Here is a 19,382-nt window from a genome sequence, read left to right on the forward strand (position 1 = left end):
GTCCTTGCGGCGAACTTTGGAGCAATGCACACTGGGAAATTCCACGGTCGGGAAAAACATCAATCACGCCGGGTCACAGTGCATTTACATAAAACACGCCTCCCTGATCCAAATTTGAATTAGGCGGGCTTACGTCGGCCGATTTACGCTACGCCGCCGCAACTTACAGAGCAAGTGCTTTGAGAATACAGCACTTGCCCGTCTAAGTTGTGGCGGCGTAACGTAAATCGGATACGTTACGCCGCCGCAGAGATACGCCGCTGGACGTGAATCTGGGCCACAGTGTTCAGTGCTCAGTGTTGACTGACTGTAATTTTTGTCATATACTATAATAGGGGATGCTTATCACTCTGTAGAAAAGCAGAAAACCTAAATGGGGAACTAATGAAAAGTGTCAGAGACTGGTTCTCTCTCAACCCGTGACATTGCCCATAGCAACCAATCAGCTTCTATCATTGACTGAAAAAAACTCAAATAATATTCCATTTGTTCTTTGCAGATAAAGTACAGAGAAGAATATGAGAAGACCAAGGGGAAGCTGATTGGGGTTCAGGCTGCAGATGGAGACTCTAAAATGTCGCACTCGCTCCAGATGACAAAAATGCAGAGTGACCTGGAATACAAGCGTGCCTTCGAGGAGACAGATAAACGGTGCCATATGTCCATGGACATGCTAGAAATGGCACATGCCACCATGGCACAGGCCCTGGCAACTGGTCAGGGTTACAGGACATTCCTCCACCACTACAGTGCCCTGCCAACCGACATGAAGGTGCAGTGGGCAAAGAAGGCATATAGGCTACAGAGTGATGTAAGTATAGAAAGCAAGTAACCGTCCCTCACTTAATTCATGTTTATAGATTTGGCAGATCTACAGTACTGGGTTGATTCACTAATACTGGAGACTGCAAAATCTGGTGCAGCTCTGCAAAGAAACCAATCAGCTTCCAGGCTTTTTGCCAAAGCTTATTTGAACAAGCTGAAGTTAGAAACGGATTGTCTACCATGCACAGCTGCGCCAGATTTTGTGGTCGTAAACCGTCGTGTTTTTTCACCTTAATGCATCTTATGCATTAAGGTGAAAAAACACCTTGCACTCTGCGGCCCCCCAGTGCCCCCTCGTTTTACTTACCTGAGCCCCGAACTTCCGTGGGCTTGTTCCCACGTCGTTTTTCCAAAAGGCTTAAAGGCTCTTCATTGGTTAGATTGATAGCAGCGCAGCTATTGGCTCCCGCTGCTGTCAATCAAATAAATGATAAGGTGCGCCAGGGGGCGGGGCCAAGTCATACACTTGGCGGCTATGGCCGCCGAGTGTATCACACAGAAGCGCGCCCGCAAGGTAACCCCCTCGGGAGATCGCTTCCCAGAGGGGATTAGCTCGGGGAGGAGCCGCGAAAGCCGCCGTGGGACCCCAGAAGAGGACGATCGGGGCCACTCTGTGCAAAACGAATTGCACAGTGTAGGTAAGTATGAAATGTTTGTTTAAAAAAAAACTGAACCCATACAACCCCTTTAAGTTTTTCTCTGCATGCCATCATTGCTTTATCACCTAGCCTTTTAGTGTTTAGATCTTAAAGGGGTTGTAAAGGTTCCTTTTTTTATTTTTTTATAGCAAACATGTCATACTTACCTCCTCTGTGCAAGGGTTTTGCACAGAGTGGGCCCAATCCTCCTCTTCTGGGATCCCCCAGCGGTTTATGGGTTGGAGAGTTGGGAGGGGCATTGGGAAAAAACATGAAAAGGATTCTGAAATATTCTTATCGTCCCTTCTATTTTCCCTGCAGAACCAGTATAAATCGGACCTGAAATGGATGAGGGGAGTTGGCTGGATTACCGAGGGATCGCTTGATGTGTTACAGGCAAAGAAAGCATCTGAGCTCATCAGTGAGGTGAGAAACAGAAAATATCTCTACCGCTATGATTGCTGCAATCTTTAAATATCTCCCCTCATTACTACCTTATGGTCTTATGACCAGTATTGGTTCAGCCACAAATACTAACCACACCACCTACTTTTAAAGATAAAACGTTTTCTTTATCATGCCACATATCCTACCTGCCACATACCGCAACACCCCAATTGCTGTTGACACTAGAACTGACGCCAATTCTGCCATCACCTCCACCTCAGTCATGGCCAACCCTTCTATCGCTACTGCATAATACCATCATGTCCAACATACCTACTGCCACCACTACTATCACCTCAACACTGCCACTACTGCCACCATTTCTACCTCATATCACTACTAACGCTACCATCCCTAACGTATTACTATTAATGCTGGTTTCCAGGGCCACCATTAGAAATTGTGGGTCCCAATACAGACACCCCCAATTATAGACCCCTCTCCCAGCCTAACCCACCAGTACAGACCCACTCCAGTACATATGCCCCAGTACAGAGTTCCCCAGTGCAAAACCTCCCAATGCAAAACCTCCATAGTACAGACCTGTTACCAATCAGAGTAAGGGAAGTCCTCCATACTGTGCCACGTGGCCAGTGCAGAGGAGGAGTCCTCCTTTAGCTCTGAACTGCTGTACTCAGACAGGCAGAAGCAGTGCTGCAAAATAGCACCGCTTCTGCCTGTTGTCTGTTTGACAGCAAAACAAAAAGTAAACATGTTGAGCAAAGTACCCAATGCAAATTGTACACTCCGTCCCTAAGTATGCCATTACCCAGGCCCCATCACTTCAGCTGCAAGGCCCGGGCAGTTTTGCCAACCTACCAGATTGAAATTTACTGACATTTCACAAAAGTTACTAAATTAAATTTTTAGGTGCAAATTTCAGTATTTAGGCTACAAACAAGTACGCTAGGCAAATAGCAATGTGATTTAAGGTAGATATTAAGGTAAAAAAACATATTTTTGTTATTTTCCATATAATAAGGGCAAATTATTTAGTCACATCACCCCCTGCCTCCATCCCCCTCTGCCACCAACACCCCCTGCCTTCACCCCCCTCTGCGGTGCCACAATCTTCCTCTGCCTCCAATCTCCCTCTGCCTCCAATCTCCCCCAGGCCCCTTGCCTCCAATCATACCCTGCCTCCATGGTCCCCTGCCTCCATCCCCCTCTGCGGTGCCACCAACAACACCTGTCTCCATCCCCCACCCTCTGTGGTGCCACCATCACCTCCTGCCTCCAATCTCCCCCTGCCTCCATTGCCCCTGCCTCCATCCCCCTCTGTGGTGCCACCACAGCCACCCTCACCCCCTGCCTCCAATCACCCCCTGCCTCCAATCTCCATGCGCAGTTCCAAGTCGAACCGATCTCTGCTATTTTTACTGGCACATTCCCGCAACCACGGATATTTATGAACGAGGAAAAAAAGTGCCAGTTTTTACGAACTGTCCGTAAAAATACGGACGGTTGGCAACACTGGGCCCGGGGCTAGGGAGGGAGCTATTTAGTTCTTTTCAGTATCAGGCGGGGTAATCTTCCATGCAACAGCTCTTGACAATTACATTAAAGCTCCGGCCTGTCCCAAAGAATTGATATAGAAGAAGAGATCAGAGTTTTAATTCAGTTGCAAGAGCCATGAAAGATTATTCCACCTGCTCCCGAAAATGAATAAATAGACCCCTCTTTGTCCTTGGTCTCTGCTGCTGAACTGTTGGGGAGCTTTTATTTAATAGCTGGGAGCCATGATCCCTGGAATTATTGTGCGTGTGCACAAAAGGTATTTGAAGATTTTCTCTTACCATGGGCCCCCTTCTGAACTGATGCGGCCTGGACCCTATACAGAGTGGGCCGACTCTTCTCTGCTATCAGCAGCCCTACTTATTTCAATATCAGTCGCAACTGAAACAACAAGTACCATAGTGGCCAGAATTCAATCTCCAACCAGAACACATAAACTCATTTTTTCCTATCAAGCAAAATATTTGAACAGTCTTTTTTTGTGTGTAAAAGTGATATTAGACAAGCATATTTGCATTGTATCTAATGCAGTGTATACATTTACCACCTCTGCATGTGTTCACAGCAATAGGACAACAACAAATAAACTACTACTACTACTACTACTACTACTACTACTACTACTACTACTACTACTACTACTACTACTACTACTACTTTGAATAATTACCTTCTGTGAATGAGCCCCAGTGACAACTGTATTTTAAGTTTCTTATTATCTTGCATTGCACAGAAGTCGTACAGGCAGCTGCCATCGGCTCTGAAGTTCACCAGCATCCAGGACACGCCAGAGATGATTCAGGCCCGGATCAGCTACGATCAGGCAGTGGATGTAAGTCTGGAAATTGGCCATTTAGATCTTCATGTGTCTTTTCTGAATGTTACCTGTATACATTCCATGGCTCCCAAACCCAACTGGGAAAAGGCTGTCCAGGGAACAGAGACCACAGGGGGCTCCATATCACGTTTAGGGATCACTGAAGCATGAGGTCTGAATGGGCCCTAAAATAATGGTACTAATGAAGAGACAAGAACAGATTCTGGGTCCTGTTCTATTTAATCTCTATGTAAGTGATATAACTAAAGGCTTGTTGGGCAAGGTATGTCTTTTATTCTGATGACACAAAGGTGTGTAGGGTTGATATCCCTGTAGGTGTCTGTAACATGGAACATGATTTGGCACTGCTAAAAAAAAATTGGTCAAACAGGGGAGACTGCAGTTCAATGTTTCTAAATGTAAAATAATGCATCCAGGGAAAAATAATCATCTGAGAGAGTACAACATTGGGGATGCAGAGTTAGCCAGCACTACAGAGGGGGTACTTATTTCAGATGATTGCAAAATGAGCAAACAGTGTGACCGGGCTGTAGGAAAGGGGAATATAATTCTAGGATGCATCACTAGAGGAGTCACCAGCAGGAAGAAAGAGGTCCTGATTCCCCTATACTAGTGGTCTCCAAACTGCGGCCAGAGGGCTGGACGCGGCCCTTTGCTCACCTTTATCCAGCCCTTGGGGCACTTTTCCTCCCACTGATCCAAAACACAATTCCTCCCACTGACACCAACGCTGGGACACTATTCCTCCCACTGACACCAACACTGGGACACTATTCCTCCCACTGATACCAACGCTGGGGCACTATTCCTCCCACTGATACCATGCTGGGGCACTATTCCTCCCACTGACACCAACGCTGGGGGAATATTCCTCCCACTGACACCAACACTGGGACACTATTCCTCCCACTGACACCAACACTGGGACACTATTCCTCCCACTGACACCAACGCTGGGGGAATATTCCTCCCACTGACACCAACACTGGGACACTATTCCTCCCACTGACACCAACGCTGGTGAACTGTTCCTTCATATGACACCAACAATGGGGCACTATTCCTCCCACTGACACCATTGATGGGGCACTATTTGTCCCACTGACACCAACGCTGGGGCACTATTCCTCCCACTGACACCAACACTGGAACACTGTTCCTCCCACTGACACCAACGATGGGACAATATTTCTACCACTGACACCAATGATGGGCACTTTTCTTCCCACTGACACCAACAATGGGGCACTATTCCTCCTACTGACACCAATGATGGGGCCCTGTTCCTCCTACTGACACCAATGATGGGGTACTATTCCTCCCACTGACACCAATGATGAGGCACTATTCCTCCCACTGACACCAACGATGGGACACTATTTCTTACACAAAGATGCACTCTTTACTCCCACTGATTCTAGGAAAATGTCAAATTGCAATGGCCACATTCTGGACCCCCTAAAGTCTGAAGGACAGTAAACTGGCCCTTTGTTTAGAAAGTTTGGAGACCCTGCCCTAATATAGACCAGACCTCATTTAGAATATAGTGTCCAGTTCTGGAGAACTTACTTACAGAAAGATATTAATAAAATAGAACAAGTAACTTAAAAGGTACAGTCTGGAGGAAAGAAGGGAAAAGGGAGACATGATTGAAAGCTTTAAATATATCAGGGGGGTGAATAAAGTTCAGGAGGGCAGTTTTTTTTAATGTAAAACCAAAAAAATCAAGAACGTGGGGACATGACCTCAAACTAACTGGAGGAAAGTTCAAAACTAATTTTAGAAAGTATGATTTTACCGAAAGGGTGGTTAATGATTGGAATAAACTTCCAGCAGAGGTAGCGAGACAGTCGAGTAGTAGAGTAGTCAACAGTAAATGGCTTCAAACATGTTTGGGACAAACATAGATCGATAGTGAGACAATAAAGTGTACAAAGAAAAAAAAAACAAAGCACATAAAAAAAAGAAGAAAAATGGGCAGACTTGATGGACCACTAATGCCCCGTACACATGATTGATTTCCCCGTCGGAAAAACTGCAATGTGAGCTTTTCGTTGGGAATCCCAAACGTGTGTATGCTCCATCTGACTTTTTCCCTACAGGAAAACTGCCGGTGAAAAAAAGAGAGCAGGATCTCTTTTTTCCCATCAGGAAAAAAAATCCTAGCGGGAAAACCGTTCGTCTGTATGCTTTTCCGACGGGAAAAAAAACATGCATGCTCGGAAACAATTTGATTCATGCTCAGAAGCATAGAACTTAATTTTGTCGGCTCGTCGTAGTCTTTTACGTCACCGCGTTCTTGGCAGTCAAAAGGCAGGCTTGGGAGGAATTCCGTCGGGAAAACCATTGTTTTTTTTTTCCGAAGAGGAAACCGCTCGTGTGCACGGGGCATTAGTCTTTTTCTGGCGTCACTTTTCTATGTTTAGGATGGATGAATAGTGCGTAGTTAAATATTTGGGCCCATTCAGACCTTGTTGGCTTGGTGCATTGCATTAATGCATATGAATGAATGAATGAATGAATGAAAAACTTATATAGCGCGGCACATGCGAACTGAATCGCCTCTGGGCGCTAGTTGTTCGTGTCTCAAGACATCAGAAGAGCAGAGTTTTGATCTGCTTTCTGAAAGACAGGTGGTTTTCCTCCAACCGAATGCTGGTTGGTAAAGCGTTCCATAGCCTAGGACCTTGAAAAGCAAACCTTCTTTCTCCTTTGGACTTGTATTTGGTTTTTGGAACCTTGACCAGATTTTGGTCGGTGGATCGCAGAATGCGGTTGGAATTGTGAGGTTTGATCTTGTCGCAAAGATATTGCGGAGCCTTCCCATGGATGCACTTATGTGTCAGGCAGAGTGCTTTGAATGCAATTCTGTCTTTCACTGGCAACCAGTGAAGGGTTCTCAGCGAAGGTGAGATTGATTCCCATGATTTTTTCCCAGTCACAAGTCTGGCGGCCGTATTCTGTACGACTTGTAGACGAGCGATTTGGTACTTAGGGAGCCCGAGGTAAAGGGCATTTGCATAGTCCAGTCTGGAATTCACAATTGTTCCCACCACGACTGCTACGTCTTCTTTGCGGATAAATGGAATAAGTCTGCGTAGTAGGCGCAAGAGATGGTGCGATCCGCTGACTACAGCCCCTATTTGTGCGTCCATTGTCATGAAGGTGTCAAAAATGACTCCTAGACTTTTGACTTTGGAGCTAGGGGAGATGATTTGTCCCAGAATGGGCAGTGGTGTCCAGTTTGTTGCCAGTTGACTCTTTCGACTGGCGTGAAACATAAAAAGTTCTGTTTTAGAGCTGTTGAGTTTAAGATAACTCTTAGTCATCCAGTTTTCTATTGAAGAGAGACATTTCTCTAAACTGAGATGATGATCCTTTTTGTTGCAGATACGAAAATACAGTTGCGTATCGTCTGCATAAGAGTGATAAAGTAGTTCTTGGCTACTGATAATATCAAAAAGAGGACGAAGATAGATGTTGAACAGCACCGGTGATAGGGGGGATCCTTGGGGGACCCCGCATGGCACTGTGCGTTTTTCCGACGTGAAAGATCCCAGTTTCACTGTTTGTGATCGGTTTCCAAGAAAAGAGGAAAACCATGGTAGCTCACCTTCTGCGACTCTGGCTACCTCTGCTAGTCGCCTCAGTAACAATTTGTGGTCTACTGTGTCGAAGGCTGCGCTTAGGTCCAGCAGAACCAGGAGACAGGATTCTCCTTCATCTGCGGCCTCGAGGGCATCGTCCCATATTTTAAGTAAGGCCGTTTCCGTCCCGTGTCCGGGACGGAAACCTGATTGAAATGGATCAAGTAAATGGATGGAGTACAGCGCTCAGGGTGTTTGCACACAACAATCAACTAAAGGGTTAAAAATTAATAAAAATAATAATAAAAATAAAATTGGTTGAAAGAATCGATTAGTTTAAAATAAAAACACATTGGGGATATGTAGTATGGTAGTTCATATCAGAAATCCTTGATAGGTTCAGTCCCAGCAAAAACGCCTAAAAAGGCTGTGGTGGATGAAAATGAAAGTAAGGAACTGATGTGGTTAAAGGCAGTAGTTCAGGGCTGCTATCCGGGAGCGAAGCCAGCTCGGTGTATACAAGAGAAAAACAAAAGAAAGAAGCGCCTCTGAGTATACTGCTTTTAATTTAAAACATAAAAATATATCCAGCACTTACATCAAAGTAGTATGGTGCAGTCGTGGAAGCTGGCGTGCATCTATGTCAGACAGTCCGCAAAGCGTGAGATGTGGGCAGCCGGAGAGAGCCGGGGGGAGAAACGGCTAAGTCCTAGTTGTTATGCCGCTGCTGGGCAATGGAATCATCAGCTGTTGCGTGACGTCAGGTCGGACGGAGGCTGAGGGGGACCACAACGCGTTTCAGAGCCTGCGCACGGAGAAGACCAGCGCGCTCCTTTTTCAAGTGTAATGAATGGAAGACAGAGCTCATATTTTAAACAGTCATGTGGTTCGTGCCGACCAATGGGCATACAAGGATAACGAGCAAATAGAAATAAATGGAATTGCTTGGTTGAAACTGACAGCGGGACAAAGATTATATATATATATACTTAAACTGGAAAAGTATAATCTAAATAAGGTGAAGATTAAATGATTATCTATATGTGCATAGTGAAAGCAGCTATATAGTGCGGGAAGCATGATTAAACAGGTTAAAAGATAAAAGCCACGTATTAAAAACATTGGACACTAGAGGGCCGCCAGAGTAAAAATATATATAGAGCTAGTGCCTCAGTTTAAAGTTATATTATAATAGGAATGCTTATAAGGGGCGTTGCTTCGGGTAGTGGCAATAAGACCCGCAAAGCTGTGATGAGACAAATATAAATATAAAAATGACATGAGATTAAATGTAAATATAAATAAGAATTAATCATATCAAAAAATAATAAGTAATAAAATACAATATAAAGACAAGTAGGAACAATCATTGAGCATATCAGGCTTAAGTGTAAATGGAAGCTGATACGTGATAAAGTATAAGGGGATATGGGGGGTGGGAGGGGGGGGGGGGGAAAGAGAAAAGAAAAATAGGCATGTAGGTGGGGCTGCATACATAAACACACATATGCATGCATCCACATATACATGTTGAGATGTAATAACACAGTGAAGTTTAAAATGTAAAGAATATATATATTTGGATATTTAAAGAATGGCGTTAACATCTAGTTCTTCGTTGAGGCCGAGAGGAGAGAGACAATCAAGAGTAAATATCCAGAAAGTCTCGCGTTCGCACAGTCTGGAAAAACGCTCAGCCTCAGAGAGGCCCCTAGGTATGGATTCAATGACCCATACCCGTAGGCCCTCCGTAGACCGGTCGTGATGCTCCAGGAAATGGCGAGGCACACTATGTTCGTCACATCCAGCCTCAACGAAGCGTCGGTGTGCACCAAACCGCTGTCTCAAAGGGTTGATGGTGCGACCAACATAAAGTAGTTTACAGGGGCATGTAATACAGTACACCACATAGTCGCTGGAACAATTGTGAAAATTGTCCAGCGAGTATGATTTACCTCTATGGAAGAAATCTTTTTGGCCATGAGTGACAAATGGACAGGTTTTGCACCTGGGTTTGTTGCACCTGTACATCCCTTTAAGTGGGATCAGACAGGTGGAATCTAACGGTTTAAGACTTTTTAACCTACTGGGTGCTATCTTATTTTTGAGTGTAGGAGCTCTTCTGTAAGTTACTTTAGGTTTATCACACAAGGTAGTAGCTAAGTGGGGGTCCTATTTAAGTATGTTCCAATGTTTTGAAAGGATTTGTTCCATTTTTTTGTATTGTCCATGGAAACCGGTGATAAAACGCACAGCAGGTTTTTCTGGTGATTTAACAGTTTTGGGTTTTTTTCCGGGGAGAAAGATGTTGTAAGCGTGATCTATTAATGATTCGGGATATCCTTTTTCAAGGAATTTTTGTTTTAAATGAGCACTTTGGAGGATATAGTCGCTATCTTTGGTACAGTTTTGGCGTAATCGGCAGAATTGGCCTTTGGGTATGTTTTTAACCCATAATGGATGATGACAACTATCATAATGCAGGTAAGAATTTCCTGCAGTAGGTTTAGTGTAGTTGCGGACGAATATATTGTTGTGTTCGTGACATAATTCTAGGTCGAGAAAGGCCAGAGATTCCTGATTCCACACGAAAGAGAAAGAGAGTCCTAACTGATTGACATTACAGTGATCGACAAAACTATTCACCAAATTGGGGGGACCGTCCCAGATGATCACAATGTCGTCGATGTATCGGCCGTAAAAAATGATGTGTCTTGAAAAAGGGTTGTCTTTCCATATGGCTAGGTTCTCCCAAAGACCCATGGTCAGGTTGGCATAGGAAGGGGCAAAATTTGCCCCCATAGCTGTCCCATGGGTCTGTAGGTAGAAGTCGCCTTCAAAATGGAAATAATTGTGATTAAGGCAAAAGGAGGTAGCCTCTAGAATGAAGGCCATCTGTTTTGAATTAAGCAGGGGATCAGAGAATAAGAATTCCTGTATCGCACGAAGGCCAATATTATGGGGAATGGAAGTGTATAAGGAATTGACATCCAAAGACAACCAGGAGTAGTTCTCCTGCCAAGCATACGGGGACAAGAGTTCCATGAGATGTATAGAATCACGTATGTACGATGGGAGTTTCTGTGCTAGGGGCTGCAGGAAAGAATCTATGTATAATGAAAAGCCACTGGTTACACTGTTCATAGAGGCAACGATAGGCCTACCGGGTGGATATAATGAATCTTTATGAACCTTTGGTAGGTGGTAAAAATATGGGGTGCTATAGAAGTCTTTTCGTAGAAAAGCTGCTTCTTTCTTGTCAATGACTAGGTCAACTGTGGCTTGTGAGATAAGAGTGTCGGCTTCTTCACGGAAAAGGGGGAGAGGATCAATTGTTAGTTTTTTATAAGTGTTAGTGTCGGCTAGTAATCTCAAGGCTTCAAGCACATAGGTCTGTCTGTCCTGGATTACGATGCCTCCACCCTTATCAGCTGGTTTGATTATGAGGTCAGGATTGTTGAGGAAACGTTTGAGGGACGCTCTCTCTCCTGATTTAAGGTTAAAATTGTGGTGTTTATTTAAGAGGGCTGACTGTTGGCATAGCTGTTGGAATTCAGCGAACACTACTCTATAGAATGATTCTAGATACGGTCCCTTCGATTTTATAGGGAAAAATAGTGATTTGGGTTTGAAGGATGTATGTATAATGGGTGGTGAGGTAACCAGGTGTTGAGTGAGTAAATGAAAGTCAAGCTCAGAGTTAAACTCGCCATCGTCTACGAGCAATGGGCTCATGTGGGACGTTTCATGAAGAGAGAGATTTATAGTAGTCTCATTGGAAATGGAGATAGGTGAAGACTCTTTCGATAACAAGGTGTCCTTAAGGGATTGTATATGGTAAAATCTCTTGAGGGTAAGATTCCTAATAAATTTATTAAGATCTTTAAATAATTGAAATGGATTGGGTTGGATAGTGGGGGAGAAAGTTAGTCCCCTACTCAATAGTGCGGAATCTTCAGGAGACAATATGTGAGAGGACAAATTAAATAACTTTATAGTTTTTGCTGTTTGGCACTCAGGGTGATGTTTTCTACGTCCTCCCCTGCATCCTCGTCTATGTGTTTTCTTTTTAGCCGGTGTTTGGAGTGGGGACCCTTTTCTAAAAAAGGCGAAAATGACAACGAGGTGGAGTATGATGGTATTTCCTCTCTATTAAAATCGCCTAAGATTAAGTCAAATGGGGTGGATGGGGGAACATCTGGAGTAACAAAATTAGTACCTATATTGGTGATATTAGAAGAGGAACTAGGTGCAATGCCAGGATTAGTGGTGCATGGTACAACGGTATCAGTGGAGGAGATATTGGATGTTAAAATTACAGAGGACACTGTTTCACCAAGTATAGGAATAGAAGTGGAGGTAGACGGAGATGCTATAGGTTGGATTGATGGCCTATTTCTCTGTCTATGTATAGGTTGGGCCCTTTGGGGTAACGGGCGGGCTCTACAAGGTGTAGTGGAAGTACTGTGCACAGGTATATCTGTGTGTTTTAAAGCTACACGTGGAATTATTTTAGAATACGGTAAGATGGACATAAGAGCTGGTATAGGGGAATTGTTCTTCCATGAGAAGATCTTATTTTGACGATAATCGTCTAAATCCCTATGAAATTTACCCAATTTAGTTTTAATGAGAAAATTCTCGTGAGTTTTGGTGTTCTTTTTCAGGGTCTCTAGCCAAGTTGGTGGAAGTTTTTGTTGGAGTGATGTAATTTCTAACGAAACCATCTGTGTGTGATGTACTAACTCATCATATTTAATGTGTCTTTGACTGATGAGTACTCCTATTAATTTATTAGTGCAGAACTCAGCTATTCCTTCCCACTCTGCATTGTGGGAGACATCTAAGAAGGAACAGGTCTTGAGAATTCTCAAGCCTCTGGGAGAGATTTTATATTCTAGATATTTTTTGAGAAAAAACTCATCCCACCATTGTGTGTTAGTGGAATTGATGAGTCTTTCTAATTTTTTGAATTTGCCACAGAGGGAGTATCTATCGGGGCGAGAAAGTTTAGAGGAATCACAAAAAAGGTCAGAGGGCAGACTAGTATATAGGGTATCTAAAACATCATATTTATGGTATTCTATTTCATTGATTAGTTCCATCTGGTCAGAATATAATGTATATATTAAGGACTGGGGTTTGGGATAATAAGTCTAAAATTATGAATAGCTAGAAGGTTTTTTGGTCAGCAAAGGCACAAAGATGCTGTTAAAATAATGAGCAATGTCCTAAAATACCAAAGGGTGAAAGGTTCTATCTATATATAAAAAATAGTAGTCATTGACTGGGCATGACGAATGGAAGATAATTACTAGGGAATAATTACTAATAAGATGACAGTCGGACAATCAAACCTAGCTGCTATACAAGACTTCAAGGAAAAACAGAAACAAATGGATGGAGTACAGCGCTCAGGGTGTTTGCACACAACAATCAACTAAAGGGTTAAAAATTAATAAAAATAATAATAAAAATAAAATTGGTTGAAAGAATCGATTAGTTTAAAATAAAAACACATTGGGGATATGTAGTATGGTAGTTCATATCAGAAATCCTTGATAGGTTCAGTCCCAGCAAAAACGCCTAAAAAGGCTGTGGTGGATGAAAATGAAAGTAAGGAACTGATGTGGTTAAAGGCAGTAGTTCAGGGCTGCTATCCGGGAGCGAAGCCAGCTCGGTGTATACAAGAGAAAAACAAAAGAAAGAAGCGCCTCTGAGTATACTGCTTTTAATTTAAAACATAAAAATATATCCAGCACTTACATCAAAGTAGTATGGTGCAGTCGTGGAAGCTGGCGTGCATCTATGTCAGACAGTCCGCAAAGCGTGAGATGTGGGCAGCCGGAGAGAGCCGGGGGGAGAAACGGCTAAGTCCTAGTTGTTATGCCGCTGCTGGGCAATGGAATCATCAGCTGTTGCGCTGTACTCCATCCATTTGTTTCTGTTTTTCCTTGAAGTCTTGTATAGCAGCTAGGTTTGATTGTCCGACTGTCATCTTATTAGTAATTATTCCCCAGTAATTATCTTCCATTCGTCATGCCCAGTCAATGACTACTATTTTTTATATATAGATAGAACCTTTCACCCTTTGGTATTTTAGGACATTGCTCATTATTTTAACAGCATCTTTGTGCCTTTGCTGACCAAAAAACCTTCTAGCTATTCATAATTTTAGACTTATTATCCCAAACCCCAGTCCTTAATATATACATTATATTCTGACCAGATGGAACTAATCAATGAAATAGAATACCATAAATATGATGTTTTAGATACCCTATATACTAGTCTGCCCTCTGACCTTTTTTGTGATTCCTCTAAACTTTCTCGCCCCGATAGATACTCCCTCTGTGGCAAATTCAAAAAATTAGAAAGACTCATCAATTCCACTAACACACAATGGTGGGATGAGTTTTTTCTCAAAAAATATCTAGAATATAAAATCTCTCCCAGAGGCTTGAGAATTCTCAAGACCTGTTCCTTCTTAGATGTCTCCCACAATGCAGAGTGGGAAGGAATAGCTGAGTTCTGCACTAATAAATTAATAGGAGTACTCATCAGTCAAAGACACATTAAATATGATGAGTTAGTACATCACACACAGATGGTTTCGTTAGAAATTACATCACTCCAACAAAAACTTCCACCAACTTGGCTAGAGACCCTGAAAAAGAACACCAAAACTCACGAGAATTTTCTCATTAAAACTAAATTGGGTAAATTTCATAGGGATTTAGACGATTATCGTCAAAATAAGATCTTCTCATGGAAGAACAATTCCCCTATACCAGCTCTTATGTCCATCTTACCGTATTCTAAAATAATTCCACGTGTAGCTTTAAAACACACAGATATACCTGTGCACAGTACTTCCACTACACCTTGTAGAGCCCGCCCGTTACCCCAAAGGGCCCAACCTATACATAGACAGAGAAATAGGCCATCAATCCAACCTATAGCATCTCCGTCTACCTCCACTTCTATTCCTATACTTGGTGAAACAGTGTCCTCTGTAATTTTAACATCCAATATCTCCTCCACTGATACCGTTGTACCATGCACCACTAATCCTGGCATTGCACCTAGTTCCTCTTCTAATATCACCAATATAGGTACTAATTTTGTTACTCCAGATGTTCCCCCATCCACCCCATTTGACTTAATCTTAGGCGATTTTAATAGAGAGGAAATACCATCATACTCCACCTCGTTGTCATTTTCGCCTTTTTTAGAAAAGGGTCCCCACTCCAAACACCGGCTAAAAAGAAAACACATAGACGAGGATGCAGGGGAGGACGTAGAAAACATCACCCTGAGTGCCAAACAGCAAAAACTATAAAGTTATTTAATTTGTCCTCTCACATATTGTCTCCTGAAGATTCCGCACTATTGAGTAGGGGACTAACTTTCTCCCCCACTATCCAACCCAATCCATTTCAATTATTTAAAGATCTTAATAAATTTATTAGGAATCTTACCCTCAAGAGATTTTACCATATACAATCCCTTAAGGACACCTTGTTATCGAAAGAGTCTTCACCTATCTCCATTTCCAATGAGACTACTATAAATCTCTCTCTTCATGAAACGTCCCACATGAGCCCATTGCTCGTAGACGATGGCGAGTTTAACTCTGAGCTTGACTTTCATTTACTCACTCAACACCTGGTTACCTCACCACCCATTATACATACATCCTTCAAACCCAAATCACTATTTTTCCCTATAAAATCGAAGGGACCGTATCTAGAATCATTCTATAGAGTAGTGTTCGCTGAATTCCAACAGCTATGCCAACAGTCAGCCCTCTTAAATAAACACCACAATTTTAACCTTAAATCAGGAGAGAGAGCGTCCCTCAAACGTTTCCTCAACAATCCTGACCTCATAATCAAACCAGCTGATAAGGGTGGAGGCATCGTAATCCAGGACAGACAGACCTATGTGCTTGAAGCCTTGAGATTACTAGCCGACACTAACACTTATAAAAAACTAACAATTGATCCTCTCCCCCTTTTCCGTGAAGAAGCCGACACTCTTATCTCACAAGCCACAGTTGACCTAGTCATTGACAAGAAAGAAGCAGCTTTTCTACGAAAAGACTTCTATAGCACCCCATATTTTTACCACCTACCAAAGGTTCATAAAGATTCATTATATCCACCCGGTAGGCCTATCGTTGCCTCTATGAACAGTGTAACCAGTGGCTTTTCATTATACATAGATTCTTTCCTGCAGCCCCTAGCACAGAAACTCCCATCGTACATACGTGATTCTATACATCTCATGGAACTCTTGTCCCCGTATGCTTGGCAGGAGAACTACTCCTGGTTGTCTTTGGATGTCAATTCCTTATACACTTCCATTCCCCATAATATTGGCCTTCGTGCGATACAGGAATTCTTATTCTCTGATCCCCTGCTTAATTCAAAACAGATGGCCTTCATTCTAGAGGCTACCTCCTTTTGCCTTAATCACAATTATTTCCATTTTGAAGGCGACTTCTACCTACAGACCCATGGGACAGCTATGGGGGCAAATTTTGCCCCTTCCTATGCCAACCTGACCATGGGTCTTTGGGAGAACCTAGCCATATGGAAAGACAACCCTTTTTCAAGACACATCATTTTTTACGGCCGATACATCGACGACATTGTGATCATCTGGGACGGTCCCCCCAATTTGGTGAATAGTTTTGTCGATCACTGTAATGTCAATCAGTTAGGACTCTCTTTCTCTTTCGTGTGGAATCAGGAATCTCTGGCCTTTCTCGACCTAGAATTATGTCACGAACACAACAATATATTCGTCCGCAACTACACTAAACCTACTGCAGGAAATTCTTACCTGCATTATGATAGTTGTCATCATCCATTATGGGTTAAAAACATACCCAAAGGCCAATTCTGCCGATTACGCCAAAACTGTACCAAAGATAGCGACTATATCCTCCAAAGTGCTCATTTAAAACAAAAATTCCTTGAAAAAGGATATCCCGAATCATTAATAGATCACGCTTACAACATCTTTCTCCCCGGAAAAAAACCCAAAACTGTTAAATCACCAGAAAAACCTGCTGTGCGTTTTATCACCGGTTTCCATGGACAATACAAAAAAATGGAACAAATCCTTTCAAAACATTGGAACATACTTAAACAGGACCCCCACTTAGCTACTACCTTGTGTGATAAACCTAAAGTAACTTACAGAAGAGCTCCTACACTCAAAAATAAGATAGCACCCAGTAGGTTAAAAAGTCTTAAACCGTTAGATTCCACCTGTCTGATCCCACTTAAAGGGATGTACAGGTGCAACAAACCCAGGTGCAAAACCTGTCCATTTGTCACTCATGGCCAAAAAGATTTCTTCCATAGAGGTAAATCATACTCGCTGGACAATTTTCACAATTGTTCCAGCGACTATGTGGTGTACTGTATTACATGCCCCTGTAAACTACTTTATGTTGGTCGCACCATCAACCCTTTGAGACAGCGGTTTGGTGCACACCGACGCTTCGTTGAGGCTGGATGTGACGAACATAGTGTGCCTCGCCATTTCCTGGAGCATCACGACCGGTCTACGGAGGGCCTACGGGTATGGGTCATTGAATCCATACCTAGGGGCCTCTCTGAGGCTGAGCGTTTTTCCAGACTGTGCGAACGCGAGACTTTCTGGATATTTACTCTTGATTGTCTCTCTCCTCTCGGCCTCAACGAAGAACTAGATGTTAACGCCATTCTTTAAATATCCAAATATATATATTCTTTACATTTTAAACTTCACTGTGTTATTACATCTCAACATGTATATGTGGATGCATGCATATGTGTGTTTATGTATGCAGCCCCACCTACATGCCTATTTTTCTTTTCTCTTTCCCCCCCCCCCCTCCCACCCCCCATATCCCCTTATACTTTATCACGTATCAGCTTCCATTTACACTTAAGCCTGATATGCTCAATGATTGTTCCTACTTGTCTTTATATTGTATTTTATTACTTATTATTTTTTGATATGATTAATTCTTATTTATATTTACATTTAATCTCATGTCATTTTTATATTTATATTTGTCTCATCACAGCTTTGCGGGTCTTATTGCCACTACCCGAAGCAACGCCCCTTATAAGCATTCCTATTATAATATAACTTTAAACTGAGGCACTAGCTCTATATATATTTTTACTCTGGCGGCCCTCTAGTGTCCAATGTTTTTAATACGTGGCTTTTATCTTTTAACCTGTTTAATCATGCTTCCCGCACTATATAGCTGCTTTCACTATGCACATATAGATAATCATTTAATCTTCACCTTATTTAGATTATACTTTTCCAGTTTAAGTATATATATATATAATCTTTGTCCCGCTGTCAGTTTCAACCAAGCAATTCCATTTATTTCTATTTGCTCGTTATCCTTGTATGCCCATTGGTCGGCACGAACCACATGACTGTTTAAAATATGAGCTCTGTCTTCCATTCATTACACTTGAAAAAGGAGCGCGCTGGTCTTCTCCGTGCGCAGGCTCTGAAACGCGTTGTGGTCCCCCTCAGCCTCCGTCCGACCTGACGTCACGCAACAGCTGATGATTCCATTGCCCAGCAGCGGCATAACAACTAGGACTTAGCCGTTTCTCCCCCCGGCTCTCTCCGGCTGCCCACATCTCACGCTTTGCGGACTGTCTGACATAGATGCACGCCAGCTTCCACGACTGCACCATACTACTTTGATGTAAGTGCTGGATATATTTTTATGTTTTAAATTAAAAGCAGTATACTCAGAGGCGCTTCTTTCTTTTGTTTTTGAAATGGATCAAGTAGGTTGTGGGTATCCAGATGCTGTTGCAGCTGTTGTACCACTACTTTCTCCATTATCTTGGAGAGAACATTTAGGCCTGTTATGGGGCGGCGGTGAGTTGGGTCCTTGGGATCCAATTTAGGTTTTTTCAAGATGGGCTGGATTGTGCCCTCTTTCAGCAAGGATGGGACTATGCCTTCCTTAAATGACTGATTTATAAGCTGTGTGATGGGAGGCGCCAGGATGTCGGCACATTCCTTCAGTAGCTTGGTGGGAATGAGGTCATTGGGTGCTGTGCTGTTCCGCAACGCACCAATGATATTTTTGGTGGTATCGACGGAGATTGGTTCCAGAATGAACTTTGTTGATTGTAGAAGGTTTCTGTTGGTGTTTTGTAGTTGATGGAAGGGGGGGCTGAGGGGAGTATTGTTTTGCAGAATACTTACCCGGATTCTTTCAATTTTGTTGATGAAGAAATCCGATAGTTCATTACAGAACTCTTGGGTGTCTGAAGTGGGGACTTCAAGACATCCCGGATTCATGGTCTGGGTGACCATCCTGAAGAGTTCTCGGGGGCGGTTCATGGCGCTGTTAATCACCATGGAAAAATGATGTTTTTTGGCTTTGAAGATTTCTTTGTGATATCGTGTTTTTATTGCCTTGTAGATGGTGAGGCGATCTTCTGAAGGGCTTCTTTTCCAGGCGGCTTCCGCCCTTCTGCGCTCTTGCTT

General features: G+C 42.9%; 1 protein-coding gene across 1 annotated transcript in view; it reads left to right on the plus strand.

Annotated features, from left to right (window-relative positions):
- Nucleotides 1-19,382, plus strand: part of LOC120946832 (nebulin related anchoring protein) — a 170,777-nt gene that overhangs the window by 102,918 nt on the left and 48,477 nt on the right. The window contains exons 24-26 of the mRNA XM_040361581.1: nt 500-811; nt 1,785-1,889; nt 4,159-4,257. Of these exons, the coding sequence (XP_040217515.1) occupies nt 500-811; nt 1,785-1,889; nt 4,159-4,257 (516 nt within the window). The remainder of the gene's footprint in view (nt 1-499; nt 812-1,784; nt 1,890-4,158; nt 4,258-19,382) is intronic.

This window comes from Rana temporaria, chromosome 8 (assembly GCF_905171775.1).
Source record: "Rana temporaria chromosome 8, aRanTem1.1, whole genome shotgun sequence".
In the NCBI taxonomy this organism is placed as follows: Eukaryota; Metazoa; Chordata; class Amphibia; order Anura; family Ranidae; genus Rana; species Rana temporaria.